Consider the following 21,487-nt stretch of genomic DNA (forward strand, 5'->3'; position numbering starts at 1 on the left):
TGGATGACTCTTTGTTGAACCCGACCGTGCTCCACTTCATCCAGGAGTCCTGGTTGTGTGTGTTTCTGTAGGTGATTGATGCTGAGTCATTTCTGTTTTCATTGCTTCACTTGAGAAACATAATACAGCTGCTGTTGGCACCAGCACTTGTAGCCCAAATAATGTGTGAGTACAAGGGTTTGTGCAATTAGGGATTGTTCCATGAAGTTTGAGTCTCCTGTGTTCACCACTGGCATGAACCAAGGACGGTGTGTTTTGAGTCTAGGACTTTGGATTCCACACTGACATCATAAATCTCACTGTACTTTAACTGTGGTTCCGCGGTTAAAATGTTTGCTTATGCTAAATGGATCTGGTTCACAAAGGAGAACCAGACCAGTTCTCCTCACCTCAAAGCAGCCAGGTTTTCTGCTTCCTCACATCTTTGTTTTTCTTTTTGCTAATAATCCAAAAAGTTGTAATTCTCCTCTAAGAAAACAATAACATTCACTGTAGCTGTAATTTTTCATGACTTCTTTGCCACAAACTAAAAACACTGTATGTCACTGAGTTTGTTTAAAGGGTTGGTTCACCTGACGCTCAGCAAACAGTGGCCCTCCAAACACAAGGTTGTACCTGAATGCATCAGTGATGAAATCCCATGAAATCAGATTAAGGTCCCCAGAGGATATGTGATGAAGGCTGTGCTGACTGGTCTCATGGCACCAGCAGCTTCTCTTTTGTTGATTTTAAGGGATAAATTGCTGTGATATTTATTACAAACACTTCACTTTACTCACACACCTTTAATCTTTTCTGGACTCTCAGAAAGCAGCAGCTCCACTTTTCCATCTTCTGGGAACCGAGGATCTGGAACGTTATATAAGACAGAGATCAGACAGCTGTACAGGTGATTTGACTGGACAGGTTCCCACCTATAATTCACACCTGCACAGCTGATACCAGGTCCAAGGTTAGTCCAGGTATTTACACTGCTGGTTTATGGGCTCCAGATAAAGAGTGCTAGGGCTTAAAACAGCAGTTTGGCAGCGAGCAGACAGCAGCGAGTTATAAATCCTACCGTCGCTGGCACAGTCGAGGTCCGTCTTGGAGAAAGTCAGGGTGTGTCCGTGCACGAGGCCCGTATGAAACTGAAGGCGGAAGACGGCCTGACGGCTGGATGAGCGGCTGTTCTTATCGTAACAAACCATCTGAAATCAGTTAAAGAGTTAAAGTTGAGTTAAAGAACCTGGTTGTGTCAATAATGGCTGAACTGGGCAGACGCCTTTGGGCTCACCATGATGTCGCCCTTCAGCAGCTGAGCTGGCTGCAGCACCACGTAGAGCCGGTCCGTCTGCGCTGCAGTAACGTGGCTGAGGTGGAAAAAGCACCGCGTCAAGTCAGATGTTCATGATGCACAAGGTTTAGTTCATACATGAGGTGTTTCATACTAGACTGCTGACGTGCAGACTGCTTGTAGACTCTGGTACACTCTGAGAAAGAGACAGCACCCTATGAGGGAGCAAAGGGAAAGGTGAACATTCAGACACGTATGTTGTGAGTCTGGAATAAACAAAGAGACAAAGAGCAGATTGAACTCATTGCGTCCAGTTTGGTTCACAAAGAGTCAAGATCTCAACTAAACAAGACTTTGACTTGTACTTCTGCGACACTTGATTTAACTTAGTCACGATTTCATCAATAGACTCCAACTTACCTCCTTCTGGTCTCGTTTTGGGGAGACGGTGAAGAACAACACAGAGGAGGAAAGCTGGGGAGGAACTCATCCTCAGTCCTCCCTTCAACACGCTGCCCAGCATCCATGCATACCTGTAGAGCAGGAAGCGCGTGTTTGGGTTCCTGTTGTGATCACTGCTCAGATCAGATGTTTAGTTTGACCTCAGGTCAGAGGCATGACCCAGAGTTGACCTTTCTTACCGTTTCTGTGAGGGGGTCATGGCAGCAGAGAGTTTATCGTTGTAGAACCTCCTCATGGCGAAGTGGTCGAGAGAAAGACCTGCACTGAGAGACAACAGAATAATTACTCCACACTCACAAACATCACACAGCACAGCAGCACTGTGGTATTTAGTGCTCATTGCCTTCACTTTAACTGACCTTTCATTTTGTCCCATTGTTAGACTGTCTTAGATCTTTAGAAATTATTATTATTATTATTATTACCACATACACAAGGGCTCAAATGAAAGCTCTAATCTAAAGGAAGGATATGCACCAAGGCATGCTAGCTATCGCATGTGGTGAGTTATGATCCAAAGACTGACAAACGCTAAGCTAATTGCTAGCTAAATAAACAATGTACACATTAAAATATCATCACACAAAGTCCATATTACAGGTGAACTGATGCCATTCGCTTTTATTTTGACCTTCTGGGAGGTTACTCACGCACTCTCTTACTCTCTAGCCCTCCCACAGAGCTTGTCTGAAGTGATTTATAGGGGGCGCCATTTGGTAACGTTTTTTATTGCACTTGGGCCATAAAACGTGATCAGCCATTATTACTGGCTACCAGTCCTGTCCATCTTGTGTTGGTGTTTTTAGGCCAATTCTATAGGTTATAACAAGTAAAAAGACACCTCACTGGCCACAGTCAGTTGTTGCTAGGTAGAGATATGGCTTCACAGACACCTGCGCCCCCTAGTGGCCTGTACAGTGACAGATTTGTAAACGGTGGACACGAATGAACACCTTCACATGTGTTTACATTGGTAAAGGTAAGTGGTTTTTGGATATATTGATCACTTTTATTGCTGTTTTAGGTGGATAGTAGTGGAAACCCATATAGAATATCTACACTAAAAAACTCATCTAAGCTCATCTGACTGTTCGCATTAAAATTTTTTTAACTTGGTCCTGCTTTACTTGATCGAAACTTTTTTGCTGAGTTGATGTTCACTAATTTTGCTGATTCACTGATGATTTCATGGGGGTTAAAAGTTACTAAGGCCTCTGTTTTACTGAGATATTCATCTTTAAAGTGCATTTGTCTTTAGACATAACTGAAACATTTTACTTTTCTAGTATTCATAAACATCGCATCAGTAACAGTAACACAAGTGTCCTCTACATTATGACACTAATTGCAGTCAAATAGACTTTGTAGTTGCAGAAATAAATTCATTTAAATGTAGCTATGCCATTTTTTCCACGTTTCTCTAGACTCTACGTACGTAGCTGAGTTTCCTGCAAGCGCCGACTGTGGCCTTCAGATAAAATACCAGTAAATAAATTTATGTTCTTTTTTTCTTTTTTTGAACAGAAAAAAAACTTGGGCCTAAAACCCAGATAACAGGTCTCCAGAGTCCAGCATCCACCCTCCTGGATCAGCCTCTGTTGGCTCTGTTGTTCACCTTTGATCTGCTAACAGTGAACATCAATAATGTGATGAAACGAAACTCTGACTCCGATCTGTATGTGCGTGTTTTTGTGATTGATCATCTCGGCATTTGTGTGAGTTTTACACGTGGACGTCTAGTTTTTTAGGATCATCGTGACAGATGCTGAGTGCTCTTTGCAGCACCGTCACTAACTCCTCCCACCTTTACAATCTACATTACATGTATTACACACTGACGACCAACACGTGTAGTGTGCCATGATTCACCGTGGCCTCAGTCTTACCTGGCTGACATGTTGGTGAAGTGGATGTAGGAGGCCACCAGCACTCCCAGTCTGCCTTTAGCTCCCTGCTGACGAGAGTGAGGATAAATTAACGATCCCACACGCCACACATCCACTTCCGGTCAGAGTTTACCCTGCAGTGTAGCACCAGCACATGCTTCAGGTCCGTTTGCAGCCAAGTCTCCATCGCTGTGCACACGTTCAGGATCTGATCCAGGTTCGGGGCTAAGAGACGCACCCAGCCTGTGTCCAGGACCTGACAGAGGGACACCACACAGGTCACAACAGTGTCTCTGTAACTTTGTAAAAAAGAAGTAAGCTGTGCTGTACCCTGTGGTTCATTTGTGTGACAGCCTCATTCTTCTCTGAGACATTGATGAGCTGAAGAAAAAGGAAAAATGAATCAGAGAATCACTTCCCATTAAAGATGCCTCTGTGTCTGCAGCAAGTCTGCAGAGTGGCAGCACAGGAGCTGTTATACATCCATGTTAAAAAAGGAAAGTGTTCTTCATCCCACCATGTAGTTGTGTCCGTGTTTGGACCTCAGCATGACAACCAGCTCCTGCAGGTTCTGCAGGTATGTCTGCTCTGTGCATTCAGGGCCACAGGAAATGGTGATGATGCGTTCTGTGATGTAGGTCAGATCCATTCGACGCGCTTCCTCCATGATGGATTCGCCTGTACCAACGCAGCCAGTGACATGAGAGGTGCAGCAGAGAAGGTCAAGGAAAAGCTAGAGGAGCGAGAGGTCAGCAGCTGTTCACAGAACATTCATCCGAGGTTGTGTCACATCAGCTGGAAGGAGGACAGAGAACAGCAGTATGAGTGCAGAGAAGGTCAGCGGCATGAATCCTGGAATCCTTTAACTGGATGTCAAGCTAAAGCAAAGTGGAGCAAAGGCCAAGAAAACATGAACCAAACCCAAAGCTGTCATTTTAACCAGACATCATTTAATGTGCAGAAGGTTCATGTCCGACTGACAGCCTCAGCAAAAAGCAGCAATGTTACACTTTTCTGCTTCTTTTATTAGACGAAACATGTCTGAAATACTAGTTTTCCAGCAGTTGTGAATACAGATCTGCTCTGCCTTTCCCTCCTGGACACAGGGTTTGTCAGTGCTCATCTATGACCGGGAGGTGGACAGACAGTGGAGCAGAGAGCCGAGTTCAACCTCGCCGTCACCTCGACCACGTGACCGCAGCAGAGTCAACACTGATATCACCACTTCCAACAGAGAAACAAACAATAACTCACAGGGAACCAGTGTGTCGTCAACAAAATCCATCCACACGTGACACTTGGTCGGTATCTTTCTTCAAGTATACTTTAACCTTTGGAACCTGTGATGGTAGATGTGCTGTCAAAGGTTCCATGATCCACACACTGGCAGCAGAGACATTTGATTGTGGGTTTATGAGTGCGGCTCCACCTGGCGTGGATGGATTTGAATCAGGTGCTGTCCAGCTGTGAGAACCAACCTCTCTGACACTGTGCTGCTGAGGCAAGAGCTTGGCAGTACATGCCTCTATATGGTGCCATGACCCCTGTAGCCTGATACAGTATGGCTCATATCAACAGACTCATTGAAGTTGCTCTTTACACATGATTGGAATTTTTGGGCGGAGAAAGAAAAACAAACAGACCGGTCAAGTCAACAGGAATAAATATAGCTCTGACAACTACCAAATATTTGGAGGCTGAGTCATGGAAACTGGATTCTCTTCGACCGAAGGAGGAGGAGGTCCAGGTGTCATGAATCAGCTGACAGATGACAACTACATGACTTCTGCACAGCCCACAACCAGACAGTGAACGAACAATAAGCTGCAGTTCCTTTGGTACAGACTCTGTAACTATGTGAAAATCCTGCCTGTATTTGTACACACATGCAGTTATGCTCTAGTGCTTTGGAGTCTGCTAAAACAGTTGACGGAGTCAGTCAAACTTAACGAGCGACTGCTCTCCAATTATGTATTTCTGATCTGTTTTTCTAGACTTTTTTAGACGTCTTCAAACTAAATATGTCAGGGCTCTGCCAGCAACCAAAACAAACGGAAGTGAGTGACCACACACACACACACACACACACACACACACACACACACACACACACACACACACACACACACACACACACACACACACACACACACACGCCTGTTGCAGGAGGAACTGCTCAGGAAAGTCCTTGAGCTTAAACTAGCCACATCTAATTATAGTCTAGTCCTGTTTTAATGCAGAACATCCAAAAAGGATTAGCAGTGTTTGTTTCTCTTCTTTAGTTTAGTCCTGTAAAAGTTGGCAATGAAAAAACATCCTCTGGCAATGTGAAGGCAGCAGAGAAGGCGCCATCGGTCGGCAACAGACTGAAACATCACTTCTCATTGACAGAGAACAGGAGCAAAGCCAGCAGCACCGTCTCAGGGTTATGAATCCTCGTCCCGTCAGGGCTTTTGGTCCCTTCGGTCAATCTGAGCCACGCACACTCTGGCCTCAGCATCAGAGTGAGGTCATTTCATTTCAATCAATTAGTCCTTTAGCCACATAATATCAAAACCACATCTCTTCATCTGGAGGAATCTCTACAGGATGTTCATTTGAAATTAGAATGTGCATCATTATCACCTCCCACCAGCAGGAATTTTCACTTGTCCTAACAAAGCAGGGTCGTAAGTGAGATTAAATGACTGAATCCCAGTGGAAACTGGGGGTTCAGTGCTTAATGTGTCAGTAGGCTAATCTGCCCCCTCTGCAGGGAGACGCCTTTCACCGCTAATCCCCCAGAGATTCACCATCCATCACAGCTTCTTTTGTCTCCTGGAAGGAGTGAGTTGTACTTAAAGTGACCAAGGGAACAGAAGCTTCATGTCCAGTTAATGTGGTGTAAAAGAGCTCCGTAGTCACAGAGACATGCAAAATGTGAAGATGCAATGGAAAATTCTTACCTTTGGCTGTTGTTGCGATAAACAAGCAGTCAGAATGACAGCCTGAGGAGCGAAAGTCCCAGCGTGACTGGCATCGAAAGAACGAGGTGGAGACTTGACAGGGGGAGGGAGCTGGACAGAGCCAGATAATAAAGTGATGCAGTTTGCACTTTGCCCTGTGTTTTAGTGCCGTGTGACAACAATCCAATCCTCATACTGAGAGATGGACTGAGACTTACTCAGATACACTGTCAAAACACTCATTAGCACACAGAGAAGATCATTAAAGCGTTTGATTCTCTAGATGCTGCAGGGCCTTTAGAGTGGAGCAGCGTCCAGCCCTGATTGGAGGATTTGAAATGAGACACAGATTGACGCGTTTGACAGCACAGAGATGCAGCTGATTGTGTGAATGACATGTAGTGGTGGAGCGGCTGCTTGTAGCAAAGGTTGTGTTTAATGAGGGCTTTCTATTTGGATAGTCCTTTGTGTTATGTTCCTGGCTCCAGGGGTGAATGTGAAATTGTTATGTGGCCTAAAACTTTATACAAATTCAGCATCCAAAATTCAACATCCTTTACACATATTCTGAAGGAGGAAAGATTCTTGCACGCTAACGCTGATCCAACCCCAACAGTAATAACCTTAATAATAATAACTAGCAAGATAAAATATATATTAAGGTCCAGACAGGAATCCTTCCAATCTTCCATGAATATTGTAACTAACAGTAAAGAACAAAAGATGCTATTAAAGTGCGGTTTCCAGAGAAATATCGCTGACTGGGTTCATTGCCAATAAAAATAAATAATTAATAAAAAAGTCTTTAACATTTTGAACATATACATACAACACAAAGCACACAATCTACAGTAGCACCACTGCTGCGTGTTATGGTCTTTAAACCACTAGAGGGCCCCACAAGATGAGCTAAGATTCTTCTGTAAAATCCCCCACGCACAGGACAGAATTATTGGATTATAAAACGGAGGGCAAACATATTTTTGTTTACAATAAGCAGCTTATTTTGCTGCTGGCGCTCTAGATAACAGAGAGCAGTAAAGAGCATTCACTGCCTCCCTTAAACATGTGGTTTCATCTGTAAATGAATAATTATTGAGAAACGTAGCAGCAACGACAAAAATTTAATGCAAACATATGTTGACATTACATGCTTTTGGTTTAAGACTTTTTAATGTGTCCATCACAAAATGATGTGACCACACAATCTTTTGTTTCTTTTTTCTGTTGTTTTGTAATTATGTACAAATAAGCCAGTCCCCCCAAACAGTCAACCAAACATTTGGTTATTTTTTATTGTTTGGAGTACAGTACATAAATTGCACTGGTTTTATTTATTTATTTATTTTTTTAATAACATATTGGTACTGTATCATGGGAGGCCTGCTGTATGCATTGAGTGCTGTATTTTACGTGATTTTAACTGTCACCCATTGCAGTAAACAAAGTACTAGATGAGTTTGAAAGAGACCTTACATAAATACAGTTGTACTTTTACTTGTAATATAATAAGTAATTAGTAATTAGTGCTGCGTGTAGTCTTGCCACGTCCTGACTGACAGTGTTAAATGTTTATGAATTCCGAGCTTTGTGGTAGCCCGTGAACGTGTCATAATTCATATCCAATGAGACCCCTCCCTGTCCACCGTGTCCCGGTCGTCTCTCCTTTCGGCAGCAGTCGCGCCTTCTCGCGTTAGCTTCCATGGCGACCAGCTCGAGAAACGCGTTTTGTGCAGCCGAGCCGCCGGTTAGCTCCCAGTAGAGAGCTAACGGGCCCGGGAACAGACAGGATGATGTAGCGGAGCAACTAACTCTTCGGACGAACTGCGCAGTACGTCGGCATGCTAAGCTAACGCGTAACGACAGCGAGCTAACGCAGGCTAGCGATTCACCTGCAGGCTAAGCAGCCGCAGCCGCAAGCTAACAGGATGGAAAGTGCGAAGGAGAACGAGTCCGGAGGGATTTCAACTTCAGCAACTCCTGATTTCAGCGGAGACTGTAACTCCGTGAAGCCGACGGGATTAACGTCACTGCCTGCTGGGAAGAGAGCCTCCATCGGGGAGGACGACGGTGGCGGCGCAGAGGCGAAACTCTTCGGGAAGGGACTAGCGGCCACCTCCCTTCTCCAGATCGCGATACGGAATGGGATCTATCAGAACCAAGTTGCCAACGCGATCAGCGGCGCGGCGAAAAACGCCAGCATCCCGTCCGTGAAGGCGGCCAGCGTGTACAGCCTGACGTCCGTCAGCAGCAGCGCCTCCGTCAACTCTCTGCTGAGCCGGAGGCGGCAGCGGCACAAGAGGAATCTGTCGCTGGGGGCTCCGCCGGCCGCCGGCTCGCTCGGGCTGTCCGCTGCCGAACCGGCCGGTGCCGCTGCCTCCGTGTCGCCGCTCAGCACCCTCAGCCTGGACAGGAAGACCTTCCTCCGGCAGAAGCAGTCGAAGCAGCTCCAGGCTTCGGATAAGACATGGGTGAGGTCGGACCTCCGGCGGGGCTGCGTTCACGTTCACGACTGGCTCACGCCCTCTTACCCGCGGCCGGTGCTGTGCACAGTGGACACGACGGCCGAGGAGGTCGCCAGTAAGCTGGAGGGCAGCAAAGCTGGAGCTGTGCTGAGAATTAGCTGCAAAACAGCGCCTTCAGTCGATTTGAATCATAGGAAGGAGCAGACTGATGAGGATGATGAAGGTCCCTGTGAGGGTGTGGATGTCAAAAGCCCCAAAGCAGACGAGGGCGAGCTCTCGAAGCAGTCTAGCCCTGATACTAAACTGTCTTCCAACCTACTGGATGAGAAAATGGTGAGTAACTCTTCATCGGAGCTTTGCCTCAATGACATGGGGCTGGATTTAAGCCCGAGTGTGGCGGACTGTTACGGCGTCTACTCGGGGTCAGACATGGAGAGCAGCACCTGTGAGGACTTCAGCCCAGGCGGACCCAGAAGCACAGAGCACCGGGACTCGCTCAGTGATGGCCTGGGTTTGGGTACCGACTCATCTGTGTTGAGCTCGAACTGCGACAGCGCCACAGAGGGCCCGGATCCGTTTGAGAGCTCCTCGGATGAAGTGGACCTGGCCTCTTCCCCGACGCACACGGCAGCAGGCCAGCAGGGAGACCCAGCCCCCGGCACCGACGAGCCTCCCAGCGCTTCCAGCCGAGGACTGGACGACGGCACTGAAACTGGAGCCGCGAGCAACACGGACGATGCATCGATCAGACCTGCCAATAGATGCTCCAGCAGCTCCCAGGCCCGGCCCTTGTCCAGCCACACATCTGTCCAGCCTGACCTGCAGATCCCTGGGGGGAGCAGGGTCTGGCCGGAGCCCATCAGCACCAGTCCCACTCCGGCCCTCTTTGTGCAGCTGCACGGTGGAGCAGTTCGGCGGCTGCGAGACGAGGAGAGGCCTCTTCAGATATTAAACGAGTACCTCATTAATCTGGGCTTTGAAGATGCGTGGAGGGTGCAGGAGGAGGGGATGAATCCAGAAATAGGCTGCCTGATCCGCTTCTACTTCGGTGAGTGTTCTGTCTTACTTACTACGTTAAGTCAGAACAAAGGAGCTGCAGGTATTTGTTGGATGCGCTTACTGCGAGTGGGACACTGTCGTTGTGCGCCCTCATTGTTCATCTGTTGTCAGAGTGCGATGAGTGCTGTCATTGTGTTTGCTCAGTGGATTCACTTGTGCTGCCGGGACAATGCCCAGTGTGTGGAGACGCATCTGGAGGTTACAGGTGTGCTCTTTGGCTGGAGGCCTGTGTGCGTGTGCGTTGTTGTTGCTAATGACTGGTTTGCTGACGAGCAGAATAGGAGGATGGAAAACAGCTGTGATCTCCTCTGGGATTAGCACAACAGAATATGGTGTTTGACCTTGTTTCCACGCACCCAACAAACACAGTGGGGATGAAGAGTCTGGAGCTCCTGATGGGATGGAGGAAATGATTGAACTCAAATGAAGGGAATTTTACTGTAAAAATATTATTTTAAAGAAGCAACTTGTTTTCAGCTTGTGGAACAAGGTGAATGTTTTTGCTTCCACGTAATAATGCAGTCTGTAAAACTGCACCTGAGGAGCCAGTCTGCAGAAACTCTGCACTTCAGGTTATTGCTCGTGTTCTTCGGGGTTGTGGTCTGGGTCAGTGTACTTCTCAAGGGCTCTTCTGTAGGCAGCAGCATCTGGAGGAGAGCTCCAGACAGAGATTTTAATATAGGAAAAGCACAGGAAAATGTCATACTCCTCATGTGCAGTAGAACCACAGGGAGGAGAATTAGTCACGTTGCTCTTAAACAATGGCTGAAACCACATCACACCATTTAAGTCTTTTTAAGCCTAATTAAGAGTAATAACTAATTATGAATTACTAACTTGCTAACTAAGTAAAATCTTTGAGCGATTGAGATTCGGACCAGGAAAAGATGACTGGCAGTCCTTTGTTGAACAAACCCCTTAAAACCAGTTCTCAGCTCCACACTGTGTTCAGCCAGACTTGTGTGTTTGTCGATGTTGATGATCAGAGTTGAATCAGCATAATCCCTCTGGCAAAAAGCACCGTGCCAAGTGTTCTGTGTCTGTCGGCGCGCTGACAGCGAGAGAACAGCGACCTCGGTGGAACTCAGATTTCACCTCCTCAGTGTTTTGGGCCTGTGTGAAGCTCTTCATCATGGAGCTGCAGAGCTCAGAGGTCACGACAAGGTTAAATACCAGCAGCGCTGTCTGATAACGGTGATAAACAGAGGAGTCCTTTTCCACTGATACAGTAAATGCTTGTGTTCTGAGTCAACTCTGCTGCCACGTCCTCTAAAGCTGCAACATCAGAATAAGAGTCCTCATTAAAAGCCTTTTAATGTTCGGATGAGTAGAACCTTAATTGATAGTTGCTCGATGCGAGTAGAAGACGAGATGCAGCAAAGCTCTTTGTAGCATGAAGAGGAAACCGCTATTGGCTGCTGGAGGGGAGAGAGGATGTTCCCCATTCATAGAAAGAGACGGAAGGAAAGGCATGTATGTGTGTATATAGTAACACGGAGTCTGCGCCGCCCAGGGAAGGGCGGACTCACACACACACATTCCTCTTTATTGTTTAGAGTTTGAGGCGTCGGAGTGATCTGCTCCTCAAATTCATATTTATTCATAGTAATCTGTGCTCATTTTAGTGTTTGTGAAATCCGGCTGTACGTAAGTGTCTGCGTGAGTGTGTTTGCGTGTGTTTGTGTGTCTGCGTGCGTGTGTGTGTGTCTGCGTGCGTGTGTGTGTGTGTGTGTGTCTGCGTGCGTGTGTGTGTCTGCGTGCGTGTGTGTGTGTCTGCGTGCGTGTGTGTGTGTCTGCGTGCGTGTGTGTGTGTGTCTGCGTGCGTGTGTGTGTTTGTGTCTGCGTATGTGTGTGTGTGCGTTTGCGTGTGTGTGCGTTTGCGTGTGTGTGTGTCTGCGTGTGTGTGTCTGCGTGTGTGTGTGTCTGCGTGTGTGTGTGTCTGCGTGCGTGTGTGTGTGTGTGTGGTTTAGATTTATACTAATAACATTCACCAGTGGAAACAGCTCTTTTACCTCCAGTGAAACCTAAGTGACGTTTAAGTTACTGGAGGAGGAAACGGATCAAGGTGCTGGATTACGTGAGGAGTTAATCTGATTTCTGGCCTGTCAGTTTCTTCCTCGTCGTTCATCCTCCTTCAGCTTTTATAAACTCTATCTGATGACGGTTAATGTTCCCTTTGCTTCAGATGAACGCGGGGGCTGTGTGTGCTGGTGTTTCTGGCGTTTTGAGCCATCGAGGGGTTAATGTAGCAATCACGCCTGAGTGACTGCTCCCTCTCTGGCCCTCGGGCTCTTTGCCACAGTGTGGTTACGTAAGCGCCCAGCGCCGTGTCCCACAGAGCTAAAAATAAAGGAAATACTTTAGGAACAGTCTGTGTACGACAATCACCACATTCACGGTTACTGGTGCTGACACATTTCATCATATGACAAGCTGCTTCTCTCCCTGCAGGTAAACCTCGCAGCGTGGGTGGTTCCGAGCGCGTGCAGTTGTCCGGGGTCTTCAATGTTCGGAAAGGGAAGCTGGCGCTGCCGGTGAACCGCTGGTCGAAGCGTCAGGTCACTCTCAGTGGAACCTGCCTCATTGTCTCGTCTGTGAAACACGCCCACACTGGCAAAATGCACATCCTCCCACTCATCGGAGGCAAGGTACACGCCTTCACGCCCAGTGGGACATTCCTCAAAATGTCACTTAGACCAGTGGGAATGAATGACCTCGCCTGCATCTTGGTGACTCTTCTGCACCAGGTTGTGGCCGGCGTCTGCAGCCACTGGTGTTTAGTTTAGACTCAGCTCAGCTTCAGAGATGCTACAGTTCATTAGGAATTTGCCACCAGCAGACTGAGTGCAAAAATATGAAATCTTTACACTTGATTAAACCTCATTGTACAGCTCTGTAGTGATCAAGTCAAGATATTCAGCTGATATTCATCCACTAAAATTTCACACACCACCCTGGTTAAAATAAGATAGAGAGAATGTTTAAGGAAGAAAAATTGGTATGTTCATCTTAACTGTTGCTTTATGTTAAGATGAACCTGCACAAAGCACAGAATTAAAATCAAAGAACACATGTGGATGTATTTGCAGGTGGAGGAAGTGAGGAGACACAGCCACTGTCTGGCTCTCAGCTCTGCTGGTCCCCAGAGTCAGACCTACTACATCAGCTATGAATCCTACACGGAGTGTCTCCGCTGGCACAGGACGACCTCAAAGGTACAGGTCCCAAACTCTGTGCTTCGCTTCACTTTGACCCGTACGACATTCACGGTGATGGTGGTGATTTTAGTCCCGCTGTGACAGCTGCTCATGACTTGCTCCTGTGTCAGGTTGCGTCTCAGAGGGTGAACTCCGTGGATGTGTCGTGCTGCAGCCTGGAGGAACTGCCCACACAGCTGTTTTATAGTCAGGACCTCACCCACCTCAACCTCAAAAACAACTTCATGTCCCCTCACAAAGGTGTTCCAGCTCTCACCAGGTGTGTTTCTGCCATCATCACACGCCCACACCCACAGCACAGTCCACCAACATCACGTGTGTCCATGAACACAGCAGCAGAGTCCCAGGATGAAAAGCACTTCTTGCCTTTGAACGTGAAACGTCCCTCAGCGGTTTCTGCCATGTTGGGGAGCTCATGCAAAGAGGAGGCAGCTTAGATCAAATTACAGATGACGTAAGTGTAGGTGACTGTGGTTTGGACGATTAAAAAGACAGTGGCAGTGGTGGAGGGAGCCACCTGACTTCAGGGGAGCAACGGGTTTGTCAAGTTGCTTGACTGTCGGTAACTTTCCATTGTAAAACTGCGCCCACACAAAAAAACAAGATTCTAATTATATTTTTTTCGTTTTAATTTAATCAGAGGCCAAGTAAGTTGCAGCTTTTAAAACCACAACAATCTGTGTTAATTGGTTTTAACACTGACGCATGCAGTAAACAGAGCTTTGCTAAAGTTTTGCTAAAGTTCTTCTGCTGCTGAAGTGCAATAAAAAGAAATGTTTCTCACACCCAGTATTTACCTTAGAGCCAATTCTGTCCTCACAGCCACTTCATGTTGAGGGAGCATTATTTGAAGCCTGGCATTAGTTTGATGGAAACATATGTAAATACTGGCTGAAGCCGCCATTGTTCTCCATAAACACACGCTTCCCAGGCGCTGTTTTGAGGAATGTGTTTTTCTATGTCTTCCTGTGACTTTCCCTTGGAAGGACGTGTGTCCGGTTCAGCTCTGACCTCTCGGTCAGATGGATCAGGCCAAGCCAGAAAAACCAGTGAACACACTCACACACTCACGCCTGAAGCACAGGCTGCGTTGTTATGGTAACGGTGAAACATTGTGCCTCAGGTTGTTTCTTTCTGGACACTTTAAGTTAATGAGACCAGACCAACTCAGAATGTTTACAGGGTTTGTTTTTGTTGGTGTGTCACTTTAGAAATAGACCAAAGTCTGGTTATAGCGCTGAAGGACCCTCTCTGTGTCTCACCTTGTCTGCCCTGTTTGTCTTTACCAACCTTCTCATCGTCTCTTTAATGTCTCTGCCTTCCTCTAGGTTTTGTAAGCTGAGAAGCCTCAGTCTGTCCAATAACGCCCTGTCTGAGTTACCTCTGGCCCTGTGTGACATCATCTCTCTAACGGAGCTGAACCTCTCTGGAAATCGTCTCTCGTCTCTGCCTGCAGAGGTCGGAACCATGCACAAGTAAGTGGACTAAAGGACGATAATGACCTCGGGGTTGAAGGTATTAATGTAGATGGTGGTGATCATTTGCCTGAGAGCAGAATGTGACCTGGGTAACGCGCACTCTGCTCACAGAGACATTAGACAGGAGTCATCATCATTGCGGTTCCATCAGTGGAGATTAATGCCTCCTGGTATTAAATGAAGAACTGGCCGAGGCCCAGACTTCTGTCTGGATGCTACAGGGCTTTAGTGCAGGTGCACCGTCATGCTGATGCTGCTCCTGTCCAGCAGGGAATCGTTGTCCACTTAGAGCAGCGTGCTTGTCTGTGTCCATCCTAGTTTAAGGCTCGAGCTCATGGAAAAAGTGAGAACTGGGTTTGGGTTTTGGTGAAGTGTCCTCACAACCCTTAAAAGACAAGCAGCCACATATCTAATCACTGGCTGAGCCGACTAAAGTTAGTGTGATTGACACACTGTGAGGTTGTCTACGCTGAATACGCTCCAAACCTGTTAAAGCGCCTCCTTTCAGTGTTTGAGGACACGTGCTGACGTGCTCACATCGTTCACAGCTTCTGTTGTGCTGTGTTGTGTCCAGCCTGCAGACTCTGCTGCTGGACGGTAACTTTCTGAGCTCTCTGCCTGTGGAGCTGGGCTCTCTGGAGGCCCTGACCTACCTCGGCTTATCCTTCAACTGCTTTAACTGTGTCCCCCCGGTCCTGGAGAAGCTCAGATGTGTGGAGAGACTCTGCTTGGCAGGGAACCAGCTCTCTGTCCTGGACATGGCCAGACTCCAGTGGCTGCCTTCTCGCCACATTGATCTCAGGTAAGATTACTGCACTGACTCTGTGACCCTGACATTTTTAGAAATTATACAGGAAGTTAAAGATTTTTTTCATTGTTGCAGCCTAGAATGGTTTAAATTATTGCTCTTCTCAGCCTCTTTCCTTGCATTTATGTTTATATTTCTTCAACAGGCTGAACCAGCTACAGAAGGTGACGGTGGGAGACTCAGAGCAGCTGACTCACATCATCCAGCTGGACCTGAGAGATACTGGTCTTGGTGCTCTGGATGTCAGGCCTCTCTGTCGGCTGGAGCTCCTACACTGTGACAGAAACTCTCTGGCTGTCCTCAGAGTCAGTGGCCACGCTCTCAAAAGCCTGCACGCCGCACACAACGGTACCAGCCTCCTCCATGTTCTCAGCAAGGTTTGCTACAGTAACTGTACATGGAATATCAAGAGTTGTGTGTGTTGTGTTTTCAGAGCTGAAGCAGCTGGAGGTGACGCCTGTCCCAGAAAACGTAACCTCTCTGGATCTGTCCTGGTACGAAGACTCAGACTTTGCTGTTCCTTTAGCGCAGACGAGATGATTATGTTCTTATTCTAAACTTGGTGCTCGCTGTGTGTGTGTGTGTGTGTGTGTGTGTGCGTGTGTGCGTGTGTGCGTGTGTGCGTGTGTGCGTGCGTGCGTGTGTGTGTGTCTGTGCGTGTCTGTGCGTGTGTGTGTCTGTGCGTGTCTGTGCGTGTGCGTGTGTGTGCGTGTGTGTGTGTGTGTCTGTGCGTGTGTGTGTCTGTGCGTGTGTGTGTGTGCGTGTGTGCGTGTGTGTGTGCGTGTGCGTGTGCGTGTGTGCGTGTGCGTGTGTGTGTGTGCGTGTGTGTGTGTGTGTGTGTGTGTGTGTGTTTTTTTTTTTGAAGGAACAAACTAGAATGTGTCCCTGACTGGGTGTGTGAGAGCAAAAGGCTGGAGGTGCTGGACATCAGCCATAATTCTGTTACAGAGCTGCCCATAAGGTGAGCGTCACACATGCACATAGTGGAGCATACTCATCGGGCAATGATCAGCGGGTGGAGAACGTCCTCAGACTCTAAACCAGCAGTAACTGAGATCTGGTTCAGACTGACCTGAGCCAGTTCTCATAGCTTTGTGAAAAAGATTGTCCTTCCAGTTTCTCTCATTGGATCCTATTCCACCTTCATCAGTACATGTACATGTAGAAGCTTGTCCACACTGATCTAATGCTGCGTCTTTGCACAACCTAAAGCACGCATTGGGTAAACAGACTGCACGGTACTGTTGCCTTCACTGACAGTTTAAGTACATTCAAATCAGCAATTAATGTAAACCCAACACAAGGTCAGACACTTTTTTCATTCTTCACTTCTACTGATTATTTACGCTGCTGTGTGTTCTCATCAGCCCTCGGACAGATTTAAAGGACTCTCAGAGGCTGAGCTCTGTTTTCTGTCGTAGGCTGCTGTCCAGTGGGAGCCTGAGAAAACTGCTGGCAGGATGGAACGCACTTTGTCAGATGCCCGAGAGGCTGGAGAGGTCTCAGCTGGAGGTCCTGGACCTCCAACACAACTGGATCACAGATCTCCCACACAACCTGTTCATCAAAGCACAGAGGTGCTCACGCTGCCTCAACATTCATTCCTATCCTTTCATCTGATGTTAGGGCTTCCCTTTGTCTGATGTTGAGATTTTTCTTACAGCCTCCGGTACCTGAATGTGTCAGCCAACAGGCTGGAGAACCTGCCCACAGCCAGCTTGTCGGAGGACAGTTGCAGCAGTCTGGAGGAGCTCTATGCGACCAATAACAGCTTGTCAGACAAGTGCGTCCCACTGCTGACGGGACACGGGCTGCTCAGGGTGCTTCATGTCGCCTACAACAGGCTGCAGACTTTCACTGCCAGGTAAAAGGTCGAACTGTGGGCAAGGTTTGAAAGAGACCAGCTCATTCAGATCTTAGTGTGGTTCCTGATAATAAAGACCACTGTGCCCGTGAGTTAATGGAACCATATCTTTGTCTTCCTGCAGTAAACTGGCACGACTGGAGCAGCTGGAGGAGCTGGACCTGAGTGGCAACAGGCTGAGGGCCGTGCCCACCACCATCCTGAGCTGTCAGCGCCTGCACACGCTCTCGGCCCACTCCAACTGCATCAACTCATTCCCTGAGGTGCTGCAGCTGCCTGAGATCAAGGTTAGTTGCATAAAGGGCGACTTTGAGGCATTCATGCAGCTGTGGAGGTCAAGGCGTCGCTGAACATCTGTATCAGCTATACCCTGAAATTACTGCTGTTCTACTCAATCTCTTTTTGTCTCCATCCGTGTCCCCACCGATTTGTTTTTTTTATTTTACTGGGTCGAGTCATATCAGGAAATCTCCTAATATGATTGCAAACATTTCTCTAAACTGTTTCAGTGAGCATAAAGCACACAACAATCACTGTGTGAACATGTTTAGTGGATAAACACTGTTTTAGGAATCAAAGTACATTAAGAACAGTAAATAGCAATGAGGAAGAATTGAGCCTTTGTTTTTTTTTCATAGTGCGTTGACCTGAGCTGCAACGAGCTGACTGAGGTCACACTGCCAGAGACGCTTCCGCCAAAGCTGCAGGAGTTGGACCTCACAGGAAATCCCCGCCTCAACCTTGACCACAAGAGCCTGGAGCTTCTCAAGTATGAACCTCCAACATAAACACACTACAGTGGCCGCAGTCTGTGGAGATACCCAATCAACAGCTTAACCTTGTTCCTCCTCTGCTCTCTTCTTCTCTGCAGTAATATCCGATGTTTCAGGGTCGATCCGTCACCTTCTGCTCAGAGTGTGGGCGATGGCCACGGGGCCCCTGCAGTCTGGAGCAACGGCTACACTGAGGCCTCCGGAGTCAAAAACAAGTCCGTCCTTCCTTCATTACATATGAGTGAAATATTGTTGTTTTAATTTACTCCAGAGATGTTTTTAACACTTGGTCCTGGATCCTGCAGGATGTGAAATAAGTTGGTACTAAGACAGGCAATATGAGACAAATGTGAGAGTTTGGCTCCGCTCAGTCTCCACATTCCAGATAAATAACCTGCTTGTTGGATGTCCCAGGCTGTGTGTGGCTGCTCTGGCCTTGGACAGCTTCTGCGGGATTCGTGAAGCCCTGTATGGAGTTTTTGATGGAGACAGGAACGTGGAGGTGCCTTACCTGTTGCAGTGCACTATGGGAGACGTGCTGGCAGAGGAGCTGCACAGGGGTCCAAGGCAGGAGGACTACATGACTAATACCTTCCTCACCATGCAAAGGTTGGAGACACAAACCGATGCTTATGGCCGAGTGTTCGGACCATCAGGTCAGCGCTTTGATGGTGTCTGCGTGGCTCTGCTGCAGGAAGCTGGGCACCGCTGGCCAGAGGACGGGCGGCTCAGCAGCTCTGTGCCACATCAGGCACGACCCGGTGGCTCCCGGCGAGCACGGCGGCTGCTTCACCCTCAAGGCCGCCAACGTGGGCAGCTGCCAGGCCGTTTTGTGCCGAGACGGCAAAGCTATGCAACTCTCCAGCGTCCACACCGTCAGGGAGCAGGCTGAGTACCGGAGGGTCCGAGGCCACAACGCCATCATCACAGAGGTGAAACAAACCGCTCGGCCATGTTTTACATGTCAGGGATTTGTGTGTATCTGATTTAGGGTTTGAAGGTAAAACCTATTGCTCTCCTGGTGAACAGCACGTTGAGGTTTTAGTGAATCAACCAGTTATCTTAATGTTATTATTGCTATGTTCTCATGTGTGGACTGTTGTTTTTCTGTCTATCTGCAGGATAATAAAGTCAACGGAGTAATCGACTGCACCAGAATTATGGGTTACTCCTTCCTGTGCCCTTCTGTGACCCCCCGACCCGACGTTTCTACAGTGACCCTCACCCCACAGGATGAGTTCTTTCTTTTGGGCAGCCGTGGCCTGTGGGACATGTTGTCTCCCAGCGAGGCAGTGGAGGCCATCAGGAACGTGCCAGATGCTCTGGCTGCTGCCAAGAAGCTGGTGACTCTGGCTCAGAGCTACGGCTGCTCCGACAGCCTCAGCGCCGTGGTGGTCCAGCTCAGCATCACCGAGGACTGCTGCTGTTTCTGCGAGCCGCCGCCGCCCCCTCCCAGCCCCGGCCCGGCTGCGCACAGCAGCGCTCACAGCTTCTCGGCCTGCGGCGACGGGGGCGTCCCGCTGCCGCCCGCCTCCTCGGGAACGGTGAGCGAGCTGAGCAGCGAGTTCAGCACGTCGGAAATGAGCAGCGAGGTGGGATCCACCGCGTCGTCGGAGGAGCCGCCGCCTCAGGCCGAGCCCGCGACGTCTCACCTGAACCTGCCAGGCCGAGCCAGTGTGCGGAGACCTGCCTGTGGAGGAGCTGCTTTCCAGAGGCAGTTCTCTGGAGCGCTGTCTGACAACGGGCTGGACAGTGAGGACGAGGAGCCCATCGCCGGCGTCTTCTCCAACGGCAGTCGTGTGGAGGTGGAGGCTGACGTCCACTGTCTGCTCCGTCACGACTGCTCCGTACGCCCAGCGCAGATTAATGCTCCACCAAACACAAACCTTCCTCCCGCTGGGGCCCTGCCTCACGAGCCTCCGCCTCCTCCACCCCTCTCCTCCCAGTCGTCCTCACCCGTCCCTCCGTCCTCCCCCTCTCTCGGTGGGGAGGCTCGGTCGGGCACTCTGGGCCGCCGGGCTCGGGCCAACGGCTCGGTGGCCTGCCAAGGGAGGAGCCAGGACCTCATAGAGGAGGCGGCCGACGCGCCCGTCAGGAAGCAGGGGGGCTACTTCAACGCCCCCGCTCAACCGGACCCCGAGGACCAGCTCATCATCCCTCCAGAGCTGGAGGAGGAGGTTCGGCAGATCATCCAGCAGCAGCAGGAGCAGATGCAGACACACAACCAGCAAGCAAACGGCTACCAGACACATTTTGTCACACCGCTCTAACTTCTGCCTCGCGTCTGGCTTCATCCAGGGATTCAGTGTGGAATCAGGACTGACCGTTCTGTCGCTTATGCACCAGAGACTGTTTATTGTTATATTTTTGTTACTTTCTTCTCTACTGTTAACTCTATGGCCCTTAAAACACAATGCAATTTTTATAACATTTTATGTTGACACAATTTTTACCATCTCTCTAAACTGGAGAAGCATTTTGACTGCTTTTTATCAGCCATCTGAGAAGAGTCCTGTGTTAAATGGTACTTTGAGACCCTTCTGCTTTGTGTTGTCGTAGACATTTCCCCCGTTGGTCTTGGCTGAGCCTTACAGCGGTTAGTGGGTTGTTCTGCTAACGCTGAGGAGCTGATTACTTCTAGAGTGACCTAGTCACTGAAGCGTACTGATATTCTCTGAGAGAAGAGACGATTTGATTCTGATTTGGGTGTGATGCTGCGGTGGTGAGTGATCATGATGGATCCTACAGTTGGTTACAGCTCAGTGAATGTTCTCAGAACAGTGTTAAAGACTTAATTATGATTACAAATCGCACAACAAAGCTACTTTTGCTATATGATAAATTAAAGTTTTCAGATAACCACATGTTGCCTCCTTAAGATGTTTTCATTTTAAATCACCTGTCACAAGCTTTAGTCAGATTTATCAACACACTTACACAGGTATATAAAGTCTTCAGTTGCAGCTTTGCTCCATTCAGCAGACAAACAATTTGAGCAAGTTCTGATTTGAATTATTTTACTGTTAGCATCCTAAAGGAAAAAATGTGTAACAAGCGTTTGTTTCCTGTGTTCCTGTTTCATTTGTGCTGCTGTGGTACAGTACAATCGCTGCATTGTGTTATCTGCGCCGTTAAATTTAGAACTTGGCTAATTGCTCCACATTGGAACAGAACAGTCCAGTTGTTGCATCACTGCTGTGTCCGTTTTTGTGTATGTGTGTGTCCATTGTGTGACGGCGGTGATGTCATGACT

The 21,487-nt window shown here is 48.3% G+C and overlaps 2 protein-coding genes across 4 annotated transcripts in view; one reads left to right on the forward strand and one right to left on the reverse strand.

Moving 5' to 3' along the window:
- Positions 1 to 6,677, reverse strand: part of si:ch211-191a24.3 (tensin-3) — a 28,502-nt gene extending 21,825 nt beyond the window's left edge. For 2 of the 3 annotated variants that reach the window (XM_029149068.3, XM_029149067.3), the window contains exons 1-11: positions 6,570 to 6,677; positions 4,142 to 4,419; positions 3,955 to 4,005; positions 3,758 to 3,880; positions 3,625 to 3,689; positions 1,918 to 2,001; positions 1,697 to 1,809; positions 1,431 to 1,491; positions 1,277 to 1,352; positions 1,061 to 1,190; positions 784 to 849 (exon numbers count right to left, since the gene is read on the reverse strand). In XM_029149068.3, the coding sequence (XP_029004901.1) occupies positions 784 to 849; positions 1,061 to 1,190; positions 1,277 to 1,352; positions 1,431 to 1,491; positions 1,697 to 1,809; positions 1,918 to 2,001; positions 3,625 to 3,689; positions 3,758 to 3,880; positions 3,955 to 4,005; positions 4,142 to 4,291 (919 nt within the window). In that variant the 5' untranslated portion in view covers positions 4,292 to 4,419; positions 6,570 to 6,677. Of the gene's footprint in view, positions 1 to 783; positions 850 to 1,060; positions 1,191 to 1,276; positions 1,353 to 1,430; positions 1,492 to 1,696; positions 1,810 to 1,917; positions 2,002 to 3,624; positions 3,690 to 3,757; positions 3,881 to 3,954; positions 4,006 to 4,141; positions 4,420 to 6,569 lie in introns of those variants that run through there. The other variant, XM_029149070.3, reaches the window with a different exon arrangement.
- Positions 6,678 to 7,695: 1,018 nt separating this feature from the next.
- LOC114854548 (PH domain leucine-rich repeat protein phosphatase 1-like) lies at positions 7,696 to 21,098 on the forward strand. Its single transcript, XM_029149063.3, has 17 exons — positions 7,696 to 10,082; positions 12,545 to 12,741; positions 13,183 to 13,308; positions 13,422 to 13,570; positions 14,640 to 14,786; positions 15,364 to 15,591; positions 15,743 to 15,945; positions 16,031 to 16,091; positions 16,463 to 16,558; positions 17,019 to 17,174; positions 17,261 to 17,461; positions 17,586 to 17,748; positions 18,100 to 18,230; positions 18,333 to 18,449; positions 18,649 to 18,843; positions 18,929 to 19,166; positions 19,356 to 21,098. The coding sequence occupies exons 1-17, from the start codon at positions 8,498 to 8,500 to the stop codon at positions 20,502 to 20,504; spliced, it is 5,142 nt and encodes a 1,713-aa protein (XP_029004896.1). The 5' UTR covers positions 7,696 to 8,497; the 3' UTR covers positions 20,505 to 21,098.
- The last annotated feature ends 389 nt before the right edge of the window (positions 21,099 to 21,487 follow it).

This window comes from Betta splendens, chromosome 4 (assembly GCF_900634795.4).
Source record: "Betta splendens chromosome 4, fBetSpl5.4, whole genome shotgun sequence".
NCBI classification, from domain to species: Eukaryota; Metazoa; Chordata; class Actinopteri; order Anabantiformes; family Osphronemidae; genus Betta; species Betta splendens.

What these genes read in the sequence shown, in the direction of transcription:
- LOC114854548 (XM_029149063.3), top strand. Translation starts at nt 8,498, where the DNA reads ATGGAAAGTGCGAAGGAGAACGAGTCCGGAGGGATTTCAACTTCAGCA. An exon ending in CTGTTCATCAAAGCACAGAG is followed by an intron (nt 17,175 to 17,260) that starts GTGCTCACGCTG and finishes TTTTTCTTACAG; the next exon opens with CCTCCGGTACCTGAATGTGT. An exon ending in ACCTTCCTCACCATGCAAAG is followed by an intron (nt 18,844 to 18,928) that starts GTTGGAGACACA and finishes GCTCTGCTGCAG; the next exon opens with GAAGCTGGGCACCGCTGGCC.